General features: G+C 41.9%; 1 protein-coding gene across 2 annotated transcripts; it reads left to right on the forward strand.

The window, feature by feature from the left end:
• Window positions 1–2124: 2124 nt before the first annotated feature.
• On the forward strand, window positions 2125–15258 carry LOC115204368 (spermine synthase). 2 transcript variants are annotated; one of them, XM_029769877.1, is made up of 11 exons: window positions 2125–2325; window positions 3269–3389; window positions 9502–9589; window positions 9921–9985; window positions 10149–10324; window positions 12162–12316; window positions 12509–12598; window positions 12774–12888; window positions 13114–13193; window positions 13419–13534; window positions 13667–15258. In XM_029769877.1, exons 1-11 carry the CDS (start codon window positions 2280–2282, stop codon window positions 13695–13697), a joined length of 1083 nt encoding a protein of 360 aa, XP_029625737.1. In that variant the 5' UTR covers window positions 2125–2279; the 3' UTR covers window positions 13698–15258. The 2 variants fall into 2 exon arrangements, with proteins under 2 accessions (XP_029625737.1, XP_029625738.1); XM_029769878.1 differs by having other exon boundaries at window positions 3272–3389.
• The last annotated feature ends 3427 nt before the right edge of the window (window positions 15259–18685 follow it).

The following is an 18685-nucleotide window of genomic DNA, read 5'->3' on the forward strand; positions in this document are numbered from 1 at the left end:
AGTTGAGATGTGTCTGTTACTTGAACTCTGTGAAGCATTTATTTGGGCTGCAATCTGAGGTGCAGTCAATTCTAATGAACTTATCTTCTGCAGCAGAGGTAACTCCGGGTCTTCCTTTCCTGTGGCGGTCCTCAGAGCCAGTTTCATCATAGCGCTTGATGGTTTTTGTGACTGCTCTTGAAGAAACTTTAAAGGTTCTTGAAATGTTCTGTATTGACTGACCTTTATGTCTTAAAGTAATGATGGACTGCCGCTTCTCTTAGCTTATTTGAGCTGTTCTTGCCATAATACGGACTTGGTCTATTTCCAAATAGGGCTATCTTCTGTATACCACTGCTACCAGGTCAAAACACAACTGACTGGCTCAAACGCATTAAGAAGGAAAGACTTTTAACAAGGCACACCTGTTAATTGAAAAGTATTCCAGGTGACTACCTCACGAAGATGGTTGAGAGAATGCCAAGCGTGTGCAAATCTGTCAAGACAAAGGGTGGCTACTTTGAAGAATCTCAAATATAAAATAGAATTGTATTTGTTAAACACTTTTTTGGTTACTACATATTTATTTCACCTTTATTTAACCAGGTAGGCTAGTTGAGAACAAGTTCTCATTTACAACTGCGACCTGGCCAAGATAAAGCAAAGCAGTGTGACACAAACAACAACACAGAGTTGCACATGGAATAAACAAACATACAGTCAATAATACAATAGAAAAAGTCTATATACAGTGTGTTCAAATGAGGTAGGATAAGGGAGGTAAAGCAATAAATAGGCCATAGTGGAGAAATAATTCCAATATAGCAATTAAACACTGGAGTGATAGATGTGCAGAAGATGAGTGTGCAAGTAGAGATACTGGGGTGCGAAGGAGCAAAATAAATAAAATAAATAACAGTATGGGGATGAGATAGTTGGATGGGCTATTTACAGATGGGCTATGTACAGGTGCAGTGATCTGTGAGCTGCTCTGACAGGTGGTGCTTAAAGTTAGTGAGGGAGATATGAGTCTCCAGCTTCAGTGATTTTTGCAGTTTGTTCCAGTCATTGGCAGCAGAGAACTGGAAGGAAAGGCGGCCAAAGGAGCAATTGGCTTTGGGGATGACCAGTGAAATATACCTGCTGGAGCGCGTGCTACGGGTGGGTGCTGCTATGGTGACCAGTGAGCTGAGATAAGGCGGGGCTTTACCAAGCAAAGACGTATAGATGACCTGGAGCCAGTGGGTTTGGCGACGAGTATGAAGCGAGGGCCAGCCAATGAGTGCATACAGGTCGCAGTGGTAGTATATGGGGCTTTGGTGACAAAACGGATGGCACTGTGATAGACTTCATCCAATTTGTTGAGTAGAGTGTTGGAGGCTATTTTGTAAATGACATCGCCGAAGTCAAGAATCGGTAGGATAGTCAGTTTTACGAGGGTATGTTTGGCAGCATGAGTGAAGGATGCTTTGTTGTGAAATAGAAAGCCAATTCTAGATTTAATTTTGGATTGGAGATGCTTAATGTGAGTCTGGAAGGAGAGTTTACAGTCTAACCAGACACCTAGGTATTTGTAGTTGTCCACATATTCTAAGTCAGAACCATCCAGAGTAGTGATGCTATACGGGCGGGTGCGGGCAGTGATCGGTTGAAGAGCATGCATTTAGTTTTACTAGCATTTAAGAGCAGTTGGAGGCCATGGAAGGAGAGTTGTATGGCATTGAAGCTCGTCTGGAGGTTAGTTAACAGTGTCCAAAGGGCCAGAAGTATACAGAATACCTGATTGCATGTGTTATTTCATAGTTTTGATGTCGTCACTATTATTCTACAATGTAGAAAACAGTAAAAATAAAGAAAAACCCTTGAATGAGTAGGTGTGTCCAAAATTTGGACTGTTACTTTATATATATTTTTATATAATCCATTGCAGATTACATTTTTCATTGGCTCACGGGCTGGATGAGCCCCGCGGGCCTACGGTTGGGTGGGCCCTGCAACGGACTGGAGTGATGATACGTAATCGGTCAAAAGAAACATAAGAAAATCAGAAACATCTCTCTCTCTGTACAACTAACAGGAAGCCTACTGCAATCTGAACTGTCGATAAATGTGAGCACGAGGTGGCCGTCATCGGACCCTCCCCCTGCGTGTCCATAGACCAGTCTGCACTCTAGCAAACACTCCCACTTCAAACAACACTCTGGCAGTACCAGTACGTATCCCTCCTTCTGTCCCCACACGCAAATTCCATTTTCACACCGGCTGCCTACTCCAGGCATGGCTGACGGCTGTACCCAGTCATGGCACTGCGACATTACACCCTCGACTTCAACCTCTCAGCGCCAGGTAAATGACACACACCGGCATTAGGCTACGAACGGTTGCAGCATAACAGGACATGGGGGTCATTAGCTATCGTTTCCCTTTGCGCATGTACTGTATGCTAGCTAGCTAGCTAACTAACTAATCGTTGTCAATACGCGCAGTCTGTCCAATATATACAAATCATACAATTATGATATGCAAGATTAGTGCTTTTTTCGCGGAGGACGTAGCTAATGGCGTGCTGAGTAATATTGATCTAGTTAAATGTCGTCTGTTATCTTGATGGCATAATTCCAAATCAGACATTGCTGGTTGCCAGCAACATGACTGGCAGGCGGGTAATATGACCTTTTGTGCAGTTGTTAGCTAGCTAGGTTAGCAAAGGCATCCCATCTGTCTGCTGCTGCGCCAGTCTGCGTCGTATATGATTGGTTTTAATGGACAGGCAGGCTTGACTAGCTAGCTAGTTAGCATAGCAATGTTAACTTTGCTTATTGATGAGGCTATAGCCATCTCAAGTTGGTCACACTTTCTTTTATTCATAAGGTCCCAGTGGTCAATTATCAGTCTGATATCTATAGTATATGCACTCACGGTAAAATAGCATACAAGCAGAATTTGCAAGTTAAATTAGCTAGGCTACTGCCATTTATTTTTAGCATGTTGCTGCATAGCCAACTGTCTGGTCTAACGTTAAGGTACACAGACAAGACATGAATAACATAGTTATCTAGCTTATTATTTTACATTTCTGGTGGTTGTTACAAGGTTGCTACAGTTTGTGTGTGCAGTAAGTGCAACCCTGTCTCTCCTTTAGCTAGCTAGATATCACCTTCTTAACAGGCTTTCTTTTTTTTGACCATTTAATGGTGATTCTGTCTGAAACAGGAATTTCAAACATGGAGGGTATGGTGTTAATTATTGTGCTGTCACCCTAGAAATGCCCCTCCCCTTTTCTGTTTAGCAGACTGTCCAACGACTGTGCATGGGCTGCAGTCTATATTTCAAGAACAGGAAATGACAGAGACTGTCCATGACACTGAGGGACATGGATATCTTGCTACCTTCATTGGCAAGAATGGCAGGTAGGCACCAGTTCCATCAACACTGTCATCATTATTTATGTCCCGACCAACATATTTTGTAGAATTAATCTAATGTTCATGAATTAAGCCTAGTGTGTGTTTGCTTTTCAAAAATCCGACGTGTTACATTAAAAACCTAAATATTTTTTTTACATTTTAAATGTATCCTTTATTTAACTAGGCAAGTCAGTTAAGAACAAATTCTTATTTACATTGACGGCCTACCCTGGCCAAACCTGGACGACGCTGGGCCAATTGTGCGCTGCCCTATGGGACTCCCAATCACGGCCGGTTGTGATACAGCCTGGATTCGAACCAGGGACTGTAGTGATGCTTCTTGCACTGAGATGCAGTGCCTTAGACCGCTGCGCCACTCGGGAGCCTATCTTGATGATAATAATAAGAACAAGTAATACAGCACATGACACACAACACACTATGAAGACAGTCAGGCCAGACAGATTCAGCAAGGTATGGTGCTTTAGATACACTTTAAAAGCATGTACAGTATGCACATCCATAGCACCCTTACATACTGTACAATACATTTTGTATTCATTAAGGAACCCCATTAGCTCCTGCCAAGGCAACAGCTACTCTTCCTGGGGTCCTCAGGTCACTACTCTACTACCACATAGCTACGATACAAAATCCATGTGTGTGTTAGCATGTGTGTGTGTCTCTTCACAGTCCCCTCTGTTCCATAAGGTGTATTTTTTTAAATCTGTTTTGTAAATCTGACTCTAGTGCTTGCATCAGTTACCTGATGTGGAATAGTTCCATGTAGCCATGGCTCTATATAGTACTGTGCGCCTCCAATAGTCTGTTCTGCACTTAGGTATTCTGGTGGCATGTCTTGTGGGGTGCATTGGTGTCTGAGCTGTGTGCTAGTACTTTAAACAGACAGCTCGGTGCATTCAGCGTGTCAATACTTCTTATAAAAACAAGTAGTGATGAAGCCAATCTCTCCTCTACTTTGAGCCATGAGAGATTGACATGCATATTATTAATGTTAGCTCTGTGTACATTTTAAGGGTCAGCCGTGCTGCCTTGTTCTGAGCCAATTGAGCAAAGTCCTTCTTTGTGGCACCTGACCACACAACTGAACAGTAGTCCAGGTGCAACAAAACTAGGGCCTGTAGGACCTGCCTTGTTGATAGTGTTGTTAAGAAGGCAGAGCATCGCTTTATTATGGACAGAATTCTCCCCATCTTAACTACTACTGCATCAATATGTTTTGACCATGACAGTTTACAATCCAGGGTTACTCCAAGCAGTTTAGTCAGCTCAACTTGCTCAATTTCTACGTTCATTACAAGATTTAGTTGAGGTTTAGTGAATGATTTGTCTCAAATACAATGCTTTTAGTTTTTTTTTTATATTTAGGATTAACTTATTCCTTGCCACCCATTCTGAAACTGACAGCAGCTCTTTAATTGTTGCAGTGATTTCAGTTGCTGTAGTCGCTGACGTGTATAGTGTTGAGTCATCTGCCTACATAGGCAGGTCATTAGTAATGATTTAAAAAAGTATGGGACCTAGACAGCTGCTCAGGGGAAATCCTGATTCTACCTGGATTGTGTTGGAGAGGCTTCCATTAAAGAACACCCTCTGTGTTCTGTTAGACAGCTAAATCTTTATCCATAATATAGCAGGTGGTGTAAACCATAACACATGTTTTTCCAGCAGCAGACTATGATCAATAATGTCAAAAGCCACGCTGAAGTCTAACAAAACAACTCCTACAATCTTTTTACCATCATTTTCTCAGCCAATCATAAGTCATTTGTGTAAGTGCCGTGTTTGTTGAATGTCCTTCCCTATAAGTGTGCTGAAAGTCTGGCGTCAATTTGTTCACTGTAAAATAGCATTGTATCTGGTCAAACAATTTTTTTGGTAACAGGCAGATTGGCCAGCTATTTAAGCCAGTAAAGGGGGCTTTACTATTCTTTGTCAGCGGAATTCATTTTGCTTCCCTCCAGGCCTGAGGACACACATTTTCTTGTAGGCCTAGATTGAAGATATGGCCAATAGGAGTGTCAATATCTTCCACTATTATCCTCAGTAATCTTCCATCCAGATTGTCAGACCCCGGTAGCTTGTCATTGTTGATAGACAACAATCATTTGTTCACCTCTTCCACACTCACTTTACATAATTCAAAATTACAATGCTTGTCTTTCATACTTTGGTCAGTTATACTTGGATGTGTAGTGTCGGCGTTTGTTGCTGACATGTCATGCCTAAATTTGCTGATCTTGTCATTGTAAAAAATCATTAAAGTAGTTGGCAATATCAGTGGGTTTTGTGATGAATGAGCCATCTGATTCAATGAATGGTGGAGCTGAGTTTGCCTTTTCGCCCAAAATGTAATTTATGGTGCTCCAAAGCTTTTTACTATCATTATTTTATGTAATTTATCTTTGTTTCATAGTATAGTTTCTTCATTTTATTCAGTCACACAATTTCTCAATTTGAAGTACGTTTGCCAATTGTGCAGCCAGACTTATTTGCCATTTCTTTTGCCTCATCCCTCTCAACCATACAGTTGTTCAATTCCTCATCAATCCATGGGGATTTAATAGTTTTACAGTCATTTTCTTAATGGGTGCATGCTTATTCTTAACTGGAATAAGCAATTTCATAAATGTGTCAAGTGCAGCGTCTGGTTGCTCCTCATTACAGACCACCGACCAGCAAATATTTTTTACATCATCAACATAGAAATCACTACAAAACGTATTGTATGACCTCTTATATACTATATTAGGCCCAGCCTTTGGAACTTTGGTTTCCCTAGATATTGCTACTATAAGGTGATCACTACATCCGATGGACTTGGATACTGCTTTAAAGCAGATTTCTGCAGCATTAGTAAAGATGTGATCAATACATTTCATTCCTGTGCTGTTTGTAAATACCCTGGTAGGTTGACTGATAACATTTGGTATTGGTATTTATTAGGATCCCCATTAGCCGCTGCAAAAGCATCAGCTACTCTTCCTGGGGTCTACGTCAAACATGGCATAATACATAGTACAGAACACTATTAGTCAAGACTGAAACGCATACGTTTAAAATGTCACACACAGCCTACATATCAGTACATACATAGTACAGTGCAAATTACAATGCAATAAATATAAAATGGCTGTCTCTTCACAGGTTTTCTTTTATATATAATATATTTTTTTTACTGGTTTCATTGCCAGACTGAGTTAACGGGGGTGGCAGAGTTCCATGTAGTCATGGCTCTATTCTGGACCTGGGGACTGTGAAGAGACCTCTGGTTGCACGTCTTGTGTTGTACTGATGAGTGTCTGAACTGTGTGTTAACTGCTTGAACTGACAGTTCTGTACCTTCAACACATCAATAGTGATGCAGTCAAACTCTCCTCAACTTTGAGCCAGGAAAGACTGACATTTTCCCTCCGTGTACATCGAAGTGCAATACGTGCTTCTTGATGGGCACATGCCTATCCGTATCCGGAAGAAGCACTTTCATAAATACTTCAGCGTCCGGATGTCCCTCATTACACACATCAGACCAACACATATTTTTCACATCTTCGACATAGGTACCATTGCAAAACCTCTATGTTCATTTATACACAATTTTAGGTCCAGTCTTTGGAACTTAGTTTTTTCTAGTTATGGCTATTATATAATCATCACTAGATCAGATGGGTGTGGATACTGCTTTAGAGCAGTTTTCTGACACATTAGTAAAGATGTGATCAATATACGTGGATGATTTAGTTCTTGTTCTGTTTGTAAATACCCTGGTAGGTTGACTGATTCACACATCTAGTCCAAATACTGACATTTGGCACTGGTCTATAACAACTTCCTACGAGAAAAGCTTTAGGTGAGGCAGATGAACCTGTAGCCATATTACTTCCGCATCATCTGACATGAGATCCTTGCTACCTTCAGTCTCTTAAGCAGTTCGCTATGTTGGAGATAATCCTGGAACCCCTGCGGTTAGGGGGAATCCCATCTCTTTTAAAGAGTGTTGGTTTCTCTCACAGGAAGTCAAAATTGTCACAAAAGGAGACATTTCTGTTTTTGGAGAGCTTCAGGAACTCGTTTAGGGCAGCGAGGCGGCTGTAACGCTCCAAACCCCTTCTATAGCACGACGGGGCCAGAGATGACTGTTCTCTTCCCTGTGCAAAGAAGGGTGTTCAAGAGAATGTTGTAGTCCTTCTTCAGTTCCTCAGATTGCTGAAAGCATGAACCTGGTTGTAGGCACTGGTTACAGTTTGATGTTTTTTCTTGAGTGGGCAGCTTGATGAAAGCCAGTCAACATTTAGGTTGCCCAGAAAATATACTCTGTTTATTCTCTGTTTATTATCAATCATTTCACACACATTATCCAGATACTGACTGTTAGCACTTGGTGGTCTATAGCAGCTTCCCACAAGAATGGGCTTTAGGTGAGACAGGTGAGCCTGTAGCCATATTACTTCAACAGTATTTAACATGAGATCCTACCTAAGCATAACACCGCCCCCATTGGCATTTCTGTCTTTTCTGTAGATGTTATAACTAGGGTTGCACATTTTAGGGAATATTCAGAGGTGGAAACCTTCTGTGGGAATTAACAGGAATATATGGGAAATAACGGAAATATATGTACATTAATATTTATACCATTTATATGTTGATGTCTTTTGCATTGGATATATTTACCATATCATATGGAGACAGAAACATAAACCTTTTACCTTATCATAAGTAGACATAATTGCAAATGATTAAATCCTTCCAATAGAAATAAAACAATTTAGTTAGAAATTGAACTTTAATGAAATGAGTTGACTCTTCACATGGGATGATTTCACTGAACAACAAAAGAAAGGGAATATTGAATGATCCCCATTGATCCATTGCATCTCCCAAAAACATTTTCAACATACATCTGTAAAATGATAATCTAGAAGCTAGATCTTTGGTTGTCATCCTCTCAGGCTTCCATGTCTTCACCCTGGACCTCCTCAATGTCCACATCTTGAACATCAGACTCTGAGGCCTCATCTTCACTGTCACTTTCCAATCTTGTTGAGGATGGCTCAAAAAGCCTCAAATTTGTCCGGATGGCCAACAATTTTTGTATTGTATTCTTGTATTGGTCAGCCTGTTGCGTGCTTTGGTGTGTGTGTGTGTGTACCAGTGTGTGTACCAGATCAATGTGGGGCTATATACAGGGAGTACCAGTACCAGATCAATGTGGAGCTATATACAGGGAGTACCAGTACCAGATCAATGTGGGGCTATATACAGGGAGTACCAGTACCAGATCAATGTGAAGCTATATAAAGGGAGTACCAGTACCAGATCAATGTGGGGCTATATACAGGGAGTACCAATACCAGATCAATGTGCAGAGGTACTTGAGGTAGATATGTACTGGAAGGCAGGGTAAAGTAACTAGGCATCCAGATTGATGATGATAATACGAGTAAAATAAAGAAGCAGCAAATTGTGTTTTGTGTTGTAAATGTGTGCGTATGTAGTGTTTGAATGTGTGAAGTTGTCAAGGTTTATGCAAAACAAATGTAGACAGAAGTTCCAAACACTAGCTGGCCCAAACACTATCCAGTTCTTAATGGACTTGCCTAGTTAAATAAAGTTAAATTACATTTAAAACAATACCCTGACTGGCTAATAAAAACCCCAGACACCCTTTAGGAAGACCATTGATTGTGCCTCATTGGTACCACAATGGCTCGTGTTCAAATGAATGCATAGCTCTTTAGTGGCTTTGTTTATCGGATGTAAGGGCTTTGGTGCTTCCTGTTTTGTGTGTGGTGAGTGGTAAACACTGCCGGTTGGCCATTGTGTGGGCCTAAGCCTGCATGAATATACCCGCAGCAATACCACACATTTTGGGTAGAAATGCTCAACCTTCAGCTGCCCATTGGCTCTCCACTGAGCTTTCATAAAGCTTAGGTCAATGGGTCACAACCTGTCGTGCCATGGCTCTCCTCATGAGCTTTGTGTTGAAGGAGAGCGAAGTTTGAGAGAGAAGTTATAGCCTAGATTCAATTCTATGTTTCTCTCAATTTAACTCTGTGCTTCTTTCTCTGTTTCTGTATGTCTCTCTTTTCAGGTTGGTTATTCTGCGTGTGACCGCCCTTGGCCTGCTTACCATTGATCTGCAGTGTTGTGAAGGAGATAACATTGTACAAGTAGAGAATGTAGGTGATGAGAGAAACCTGTCTTACAATGGACCTGCTTACATCCATACATAATACAATAACACAAATACAAAAAACAACAAAGATCATATTTAACAGACCTTCAGAATACCCTAAGAAATATTTCCATGAATTAGATACAATTTGATGTGTTGCTGTATTTTTCACATGCGCCGAATACAACTGGTGTAGACTTTACAGTGAAATGCTTGCTTACGAACCTTTCGAATATGTGGTCTCATAGGCCTTTGGACTATTTGACATTTAGGATATGTTGCTTAATGTAGCATTAGAATATGCAAAATAATACGGTATTCGATTTTTCTCTCAGCTTTTGAATACACTGGAAGAGAAGCTGAGAAGTCTCCTACATGGAAACATTAAGAGGGTCAAGAGGTAAGCCTCGAGTGGTGGATGATCTTACGGTAGTGGCCTTGTGTGTTGACTATCTTGTGACTGGACACAAGCTGTAGTGTGAAACGATTACCCTATAACCCCCTGTCAATATCTCCATGATGGCATCATGAACATGATATCTTCCATGTCCCACCTTCCCCAGGCTCCCAGCTCTGACACGAGGTGCAGCTGTTGATCGATATTGGCCCACAGCAGACGGCAGGCTGGTGGAGTATGACATAGATCGGGTTGTATATGATGAGGATTCTGCATACCAGAACATAAAGATCATGCACTCACGGCAGTTTGGCAATATCCTGATCCTCAATGGGGATGTTAGTAAGTAAAATATACAGTGAGGGGAAAAAAGTATTTGATCCCCTGCTGATTTTGTATGTTTGCCCACTGACAAAGAAATGATCAGTCTATAATTTTAATGGTAGGTTTATTTGAACAGTGAGAGACAGAATAATAACATGTCAAAAATGTTAGAAAATGATTTGCATTTTAATGAGGGAAATAAGTATTTAACCCCTCTGCAAAACATGATTTAGTACTTGGTGGCAAAACCCTTGTTGGCAATCACAGAGGTCAGACGTTTCTTGTAGTTGGCCACCAGGTTTGCACACATCTCAGGAGGGATTTTGTCCCACTCCTCTTTGCAGATCTTCTCCAAGTCATTAAGGTTTCGAGGCTGATGTTTGGCAACTCGAACCTTCAGCTCCCTCCACAGATTTTCTATGGGATTAAGGTCTGGAGACTGGCTAGGCCACTCCAGGACCTTAATGTGCTTCTTCTTGAGCCACTCCTTTGTTGCCTTGGCCGTGTGTTTTGTGTCATTGTCATGCTGAAATACCCATCCACGACCCATTTTCAATGCCCTGGCTGAGGGAAGGAGGTTCTTACCCAAGATTTGACAGTACATGGCCCCGTTCATCGTCCCTTTGATGCGGTGAAGTTGTCCTGTCCCCTTAGCAGAAAAACACCCTCTAAGCATAATGTTTCCACCATGTTTGACGGTGGGGATGGTGTTCTTGGGGTCATAGGCAGCATTCCTCCTCCAAACACGGCGAGTTGAGTTGATGCCAAAGAGCTCCATTTTGGTCTCATCTGACCACAACACTTTCACCTAGTTGTCCTCTGAATCATTCAGATGTTCATTGGCAAACTTCAGACGGGCATGTATATGTGCTTTCTTGAGCAGGGGGACCTTGCAGGCACTGCAGGATTTCAGTCCTTCACGGCGTAGTGTGTTACCAATTGTTTTCTTGGTGACTATGGTCCCAGCTGCCTTGAGATCATTGACAAGATCCTCCCATGTAGTTCTGGGCTGATTCCTCACCGTTCTCATGATCATTGCAACTCCACGAGGTGAGATCTTGCATGGAGCCCCAGACCGAGGGAGATTGACAGTTATTTTGTGTTTCTTCCATTTGCGAATAATCGCACCAACTGTTGTCACCCTTTCACCAAACTGCTTGGCGATGGTCTTGTAGCCCATTCCAGCCTTGTGTAGGTCTACAATCCTGTCCCTGACATCCTTGGAGAGCTTTTTGGTCTTGGCCATGGTGGAGAGTTTGGAATCTGATTGATTGATTGCTTCTGTGGACAGGTGTCTTTTATACAGGTAACAAGCTAAGATTAGGAGCACTCCCTTTAAGAGTGTGCTCCTAATCTCAGCTCGTTACCTGTATAAAAGACACCTGAGAGCCCGAAATCTTTCTGATTGAGAGGGGGTCAAATACGTATTACATTTTTGACATGCGTTTTTCTGGATTTTTTTGTTATTTTGTCTCTCACTGTTCAAATAAACCTACCATTAAAATTATAGACCGATAATTTCTTTGTCACTGGGAAAACGTACAAAATCAGCAGGGGATCAAATACTTTTTTCCCTCACTGTAGCATTCCTACAGGCCTTGATTTTAGAAACAATTGTTATGAATTATTCCTCACCTACTGCTACTGTATATTGTTGTAATTATGTTATTTACTTTAGTTATTTAGGTCAGTTGTTGTTCAACTGTTATTTTTCAATTCTGAAAACTGAATCTAATAAGATGAACATTTGGCTGGGTTTCAGTCATGGCATGTGGCTTACTTATCGAATGGTATTGTGATTATATGACAGATCTGTCAGAGTGAAGGGTCCTACTGTAATGTGATTATATGACAGATCTAGCAGAGAGTGACCTGCCCTACACCCAGGCCATCATGGGCAGAGGGAAAGAGAACTATGCAGGGAAGGAGGTCCTGATCTTAGGAGGCGGTGATGGAGGAATCCTCGCAGAGGCCGTCAAACTCAAGCCAAAGATGATCACCATGGTGGAGATATCCTTTCAGGACCCTGCTTTTCACTTCGCTCTGTGCTCAGTTAACAATTTGCTTCAGGGATTTGCAGCAACAATATTTTAACACTAACCTCTTATGAGCATTTTTTTGAGACGTAGCCTGGTAGGATTATCTGGTCTGTCATCTGTCTTCCCCTGTCCCTGGTTTGTAATGCCTTGACAAAGTGTTTACATCGACCAAATGGTGATTGATGGGTGTAGAACACACATGAGGAAGGCATGTGGAAGTGTTCTGGATAACCTGAAGGGAGAATGTTACCAGGTGAGCAGGACAGTGCTGTCCACTGCACCTCTCCTTAGTTGAGATGGAACGTTTGTCATTTGCCCACTGCTCTGAAAAGATTTGCTCCGCCCTCTGTAGTCTTGTGTGTTACTACATGGGGTTTCCAGAACTATATTTCCCTGCACCCCCTCCATCTGTTGTTATCTCATTCCAGGTGTTGGTAGAGGACTGCGTTCCTGTTCTAAAAAAGTATGTTGAGGAAGGGAAGACGTTTGATTACGTCATCAATGACCTCACAGCGGTCCCCATCTCCACAGCGCCAGAGGAGGGTGAGTGACAAATGCTCTCATGGGGTCTTCTTGGACATTCCGTTCTAACGGTGTATGCAATGATGAATGCTGGTAGGGCTCTTGTAAAGACGCGCCGCCTTGTACCTCATTGCGAATAATTGATCTGATTTTAGGATGTGGATAGTATAATCTTAACCTGTTTCGTGGATCAGGGCTTGTATGAAACACTTGCAGAATTGGTTGAAAGATGGTTTACTCTCTCAGACTCTACATGGGAGTTCCTACAGCTTATCTTGGATCTCTCAATAAAAGTACTGCGTCCTACTGGGAAGTACTTCACACAGGTGAGACCCATATTTATTGAGTGCTTCATACAGTCACCCCACCCTTGTGTGGAATTCAGCTCATATTGAGATCACCATCCCTACACATGATTAACTTGTATGTCTGTCTCGTATATCTTTGTTGTTCATGAGAGACAAATTTGTCCTAGTGTGATGGGGTTTTTTTGTTGACATTTTTGTCCGCTAATTTCTGTGTGGTCCATGTTTTTAACCCCGTATCATCAGGGTAATAGTGCCAATCTGACTGAGACACTGGCTCTTTATGAGGAGCAGCTGGGAAGGCTCTCATGTCCTGTAGACTTCTCCAAGGAAGTGGTGTGTGTGCCCTCTTATATGGAACTGTATCCTTCATTAAAAGAGTCTTGCCCTTATCAGACACGTCTCCCATTCACGGTCACACAGGCATACTTTCATACATAGACGTGTGGTTTACTTGTTGTGTACATGGCATTCTCCTTATTGAGCTGACTCAGGTGGGTTTTCTACACCATTTGGAAGAAGTAAAGAGGCCCCCCGGTCTCCTCCGTACGCTGCCTGCCGGAATGTGAAAACTGTCCACCCCCCATTGTCCTCCGTCGCACTGAGGGGAGAGATGACCTCCCCATCTCTACTCACACTGTTTTATTATCCTTCCATGTCCAACTCTCTCTTAAACCCTTTTTACATCTTAGTTGTATTATTTTATGTCCAAACTTACAAGAGATTGTATTTCTGTTAGTTGGATATTTTGAATTGGGCTGTTGTTTTTGCGTGTGCCCTCCAGGGAGAGCTGTGGGGCTGACCGTGTAGGGCTGCCGCCACTGGTCTAGGGTTTAGACTTCTCTGACCATAACCTGGTTCCAGACCTGTCTATGTTTAAGACTTCTCTGACTATAGCCTGGTTCCAGACCTGTCTAGGTTTAAGACTTCTCTGACTATAGCCTGGTTCCAGACCTGTCTAGGTTTAAGACTTCTCTGACTATAGCCTGGTTCCAGACCTGTCTAGGGTTTAGACTTCTCTGACCATAACCTGGTTCCAGACCTGTCTAGGTTTTAGACTTCTCTGACTATAGCCTGGTTCCAGACCTGTCTAGGTTTTAGACTTCTCTGACTGTTGTGTAGTTGTCATGCCATACATGTTACATGTCTTATACATGGCAGGGCAACAATTCTCAGAGGAGTTGGCTAAATATCATACAGGTCTGGGACCAGGCTATAGTCAGAGGTCTAAAGCCTAGACCGATCTGGGACCAGTATTTAAACACTCTTGGTACACCTACCCCTCAGGGTGTTGTTACTTTTCAAATTTGACTTAAAACAGCACCAACATACAATAGGCTTTGGTTCTGATTGTGTGATAGGATATGTGCTCGCCGTGGTTTCAAATGAATGTCTGTCTGCGTTTGATTTGTTTTTCTTCTTTTGTTGTAGCTAACTGGCTTGAGTGTGATTTGATTCCCAGTCATTTCCAAGTGTGACCCTGTCCATTGAGGCTGAAGTGTCCAAATGTGTTTTTAAAAGGGAAAAAGGCCCTCCTTTGTGGTGGTTTCTTGCTTGTACTGCTTCAATGTGAATTGTGTTGTTATTATTTAGCACCTTTTTAGTTTCTCCTGCTGGGTCTTATTTTACATATTCAGTTTAGAATATTTCTCTAAGTTTGTTTGGTGCATGTGCTGGAAATTTAAATATTTTTATTGAATGTAGCTTACCATATACACAGTGCAACTTCATGCATTTGATCAATATTGTGGTGCTTTGTTAAATGTATTTATTTTATTTCACCAAATGCTGTTTTATCCAAAATACCTTTTTGTTCAGCAGTGACTACCTGCTATTAAAAATGAGTTGGAGAAGAAAATGTTTTTATTTTGCTTGATTCAGAGGAGTATATCATATCTTAGCTAGCAGTCACAACTGACAGACAACTTGTGTGTTTCTACTAAAAGTCCAGAATCATACCAATGCAAACATGAAGAGCAAACTCACTACTTTGAATACAGATTTGCTTGCATTTCCCATGTACTTCCTTTTGAAATGAATTCTACCATGAGCAATGTTGATTTCAATAAACCTTCCCCTTTGGTAACACGAACTTCAATCATTTGATTACCCTGCTCCTGATGTCCACGGACGCTGTAACAATGTGTCCGTAGTTCTTTATTCGAGGTGTAAGTGCCTTGCTCAAGGGCACATCGCCAGATGTTTCACCTGGCCAGCTCGGCAACCTTTTTGTTACTGGCCCAATGCTCTTAACCACTAAGTTACCTGCTGAATGTGCTGATCAAACTGCTGAAATGACACTTCCAACCTGGAGCAACGCTTGTATTCTGGGAAGCTGCTGTATACACCTAATAAGATTGCAATTTTAATTGCGAACATTACACCAGCACACATACCTGTGTGTGTCGTCACAACTCTTTCCTCTCTGTTTTAACTGTATTCGCCCCACCTTTCTATCTTTCCCCTAGATCAGTCTTTTGTGGTCCCATGAATAAAGCATTTGACATTGTTACATTTCTATTGGAGATTTTAGCATATTGTACTGTTTGTGTTTTGTCTCTGTGTAGAACCTGAATGACCAATTCTCAGGTAACAACATTTTGGAAGAGGACACCGCTGGATAAGTCTAGTCATGAAAGTAAACATCACGTTGCCAAGACTTTTGGGAGAAAATTGTACATGTCTACTGTCATTCACCATCATTAGCTCTTCTGATGTGGGCTCTGCTGGTGATGAACTAATCATGTCTCAATTCAGTACCAGTCAAAAGTTTGGACACTTCTCATTCAAGGGTTTTCTTTATTTTTTACTATTTTCTATATTGTAGAATAATAGTGAAGACATCAAAACTATGAAATAACACATTTGGAATCATGTAGTAACCCAAAAAGTTTTCAACAAATCAAAATATATTTTGTATTTCAGATTCTTCAAAGTAGCCACCCTTTGCCTTGATGACAGCTTTGCACACTCTTGGCATTCTCTCAACCAGCTTCACCTGGAATGCTTTTCCAACAGTCTTGAAGGAGTTTCCACATATGCTGAGCACTTGTTGGCCCCTTCACTCTGCGGTCCAAATTATCTCAATTGGGTTGAGGTCAGGTGATCTGATGCAGCACTCAATCACTCTCATTCTTGGTCAAATAGCCCTAACACAGCCTGGAGGTGTATATTGAATATTTTTAACATTTGTATTTTATGGATGTGATATTTAACAAGATATTATATATATATATAATATCACATACTTTTTGTTATTGGAGACAGGATATAGAACTCCCGTGATAATGTAGTAATGTGTGTTTCAGTTAACTGAAGAGGGGTGTCAAAAGGGTCGGACTAACCACATCAGGGGGCCTGAACAAGAACATTTTGGAGGCCCCCCTCATGGTGGTGGAGATTTTTTTTTTTTTTTTAAAAGCTTACTTCATGCAATTCTACACATTTTGCCATGGAGCAGAGAGAAACATGTGCAGTTCTATAGCTTATTTCCTGCAATTCCACACATTTTGCCTTTGGACTGAGAGAAAATGTTGCAGTTTTATAGCAAATTTGTTGCTATTCTAGAAGTTTTTTTATGGGACTGTGAGAAGATGTTGCTAATTTATTGCTATTCTATATATATATGCTATCTGATCAGGGCTGGCTCTAGACTTTTGGGGCCCTACGTAAAGGCACTGCTGCCTGTCACTGCCATCTGTTTCCACTTCCATCCACTCCATTCATCTTTTTGGACACGGATACCTGACCCACATACACTGAACAAAAATATAAATGCAACATGTATAGTGTTGGTTTCATGAGCTGAAATAAAAGATCCCAGAAATGTTGTGCACAAATCTGTTTACATCCCTGTTGGTGAGCATTTCTCCTTTGTCAAGATAATCTATCCACCTGACAGGTGTGGCATAATCAATAAGCTGATTAAACTGCATGATCATTACACAGGTGCACCTTGTGCTGAGGACAAAAGGCCAAATGTGCAGTTTTTCACACAACACAATACCACAGATGTCTCAAGTTGAGGGACCGTGCAATTGGCATGCTGACTGCAGGAATGTCCACCAGAGTTGTTGCCAGAGAATTGAATGTTCAATTCTCCACTATAATCTGCCTCCAATGTTGTTTTAGAGCATTTAGCAGTACGTCCAACCAGCCTCATAACTGCAGACTATGTGTATGGCGTCGTGTGGGTGAGCGGTTTTCTGATGTCAAAGTTGTGAACAGAGTGCCTCATGGTGGCGTTGGGGTTATGGTATGGACAGGCATAAGCTACGGACAACGAACACAATAAAAAAAATTCGATGGCAATTTGAATGCACAGAGATACTGTGACAAGATCCTGAGGCCTATTGTTGTGCCATTCATCCACAACCATCACCTCATGTTTCATCATGAGAATGCACGGCCCCATGTCGCAAGGATCTGTACATAATTCCTGGCATTTGCAAATGTCCCAGTTCTTCCATGGCCTGCATACTCACAAGACGTAAACCTTTGAGCATGTTTGCTATGCTCTGGATCGAAATGTATGACAGCGTGTTCCAGTTCCCGCCAAAATCCAGCAACTTCGCACAGCCATTAAAGAGGAGTGGGACAACATTCCAAAGGCCACAATCAACAGCCTGATCTACTCTATGTGAAGGAGATGTGTTGCGCTGCATGAGGCAAATGGTGGACACACCAGATACTTCTGATCCACGCCCCTACCTTTTTATTAAGGTATCTGTGACCAACAGATCAAATCAAAGTTTACTTTTCACGTGCGCCCGAATACAACAGGTGTAGACCTTACAGTGAAATGCTTACTTACAGGCTCTAACCAATAGTGCAAAAAAGGTATTAGGTGAACAATAGGTAAGTAAATAAATAAAAACAACAGTAAAAAGACAGTGAAAAATAACAGTAGCGAGGCTATATACAGTAGCGAGGCTATATACAGACACCGGTTAGGCTACATACAGACACCGGTTAGTCAGGCTGATTGAGGTAGTATGTACATGTAGATATGGTTAAAGTGACTATGCATATATGATGGACAGAGAGTAGCAATAGCATAAAAGAGGGGTTGCTGGGTGGCGCGACACTCTGCAGATAGCCCGGTTAGCCAATGTGCGGGAGCACTGGTTGGTCGGCCCAATTTGAGATAGTATGTACATGAATGTATATGTAACCGATGTGAAATGGCTAGTGGGTGTCAGTTGTTGATGTGTTCAAGGGTCCCTGGTTCGAGCCCGGGTTGGGGCGAAGAGAGGGACGGAACCTACACTGTTACATTGGTGCCGTGACCCGGATCATTGGTTGCTCCGGAAAAGGAGGAGGTCAAAGGGGGGGTGAGTGTAACCGATGTGAAATGGCTAGTTAGTTAGCGGTGGTGCGCGCTAATAGCGTTTCAATCGGTGACGTCACTCGCTCTGGGACTTGAAGTAGTGTTTCCCCTTGCGTCGCAAGGGCCGTGGCTCTTGTGGCGTGATGGGTAACGATGCTTCGGTGGGTGTCAGTTGTTGATGTGT

Source organism: Salmo trutta, chromosome 12, assembly GCF_901001165.1.
Source record: "Salmo trutta chromosome 12, fSalTru1.1, whole genome shotgun sequence".
Lineage (NCBI taxonomy): Eukaryota > Metazoa > Chordata > Actinopteri > Salmoniformes > Salmonidae > Salmo > Salmo trutta.

What these genes read in the sequence shown, in the direction of transcription:
- LOC115204368 (XM_029769877.1), top strand. Translation starts at nt 2,280, where the DNA reads ATGGCACTGCGACATTACACCCTCGACTTCAACCTCTCAGCGCCAG. An exon ending in TTCATTGGCAAGAATGGCAG is followed by an intron (nt 3,390 to 9,501) that starts GTAGGCACCAGT and finishes CTCTCTTTTCAG; the next exon opens with GTTGGTTATTCTGCGTGTGA. An exon ending in ACATTGTACAAGTAGAGAAT is followed by an intron (nt 9,590 to 9,920) that starts GTAGGTGATGAG and finishes TTTTTCTCTCAG; the next exon opens with CTTTTGAATACACTGGAAGA.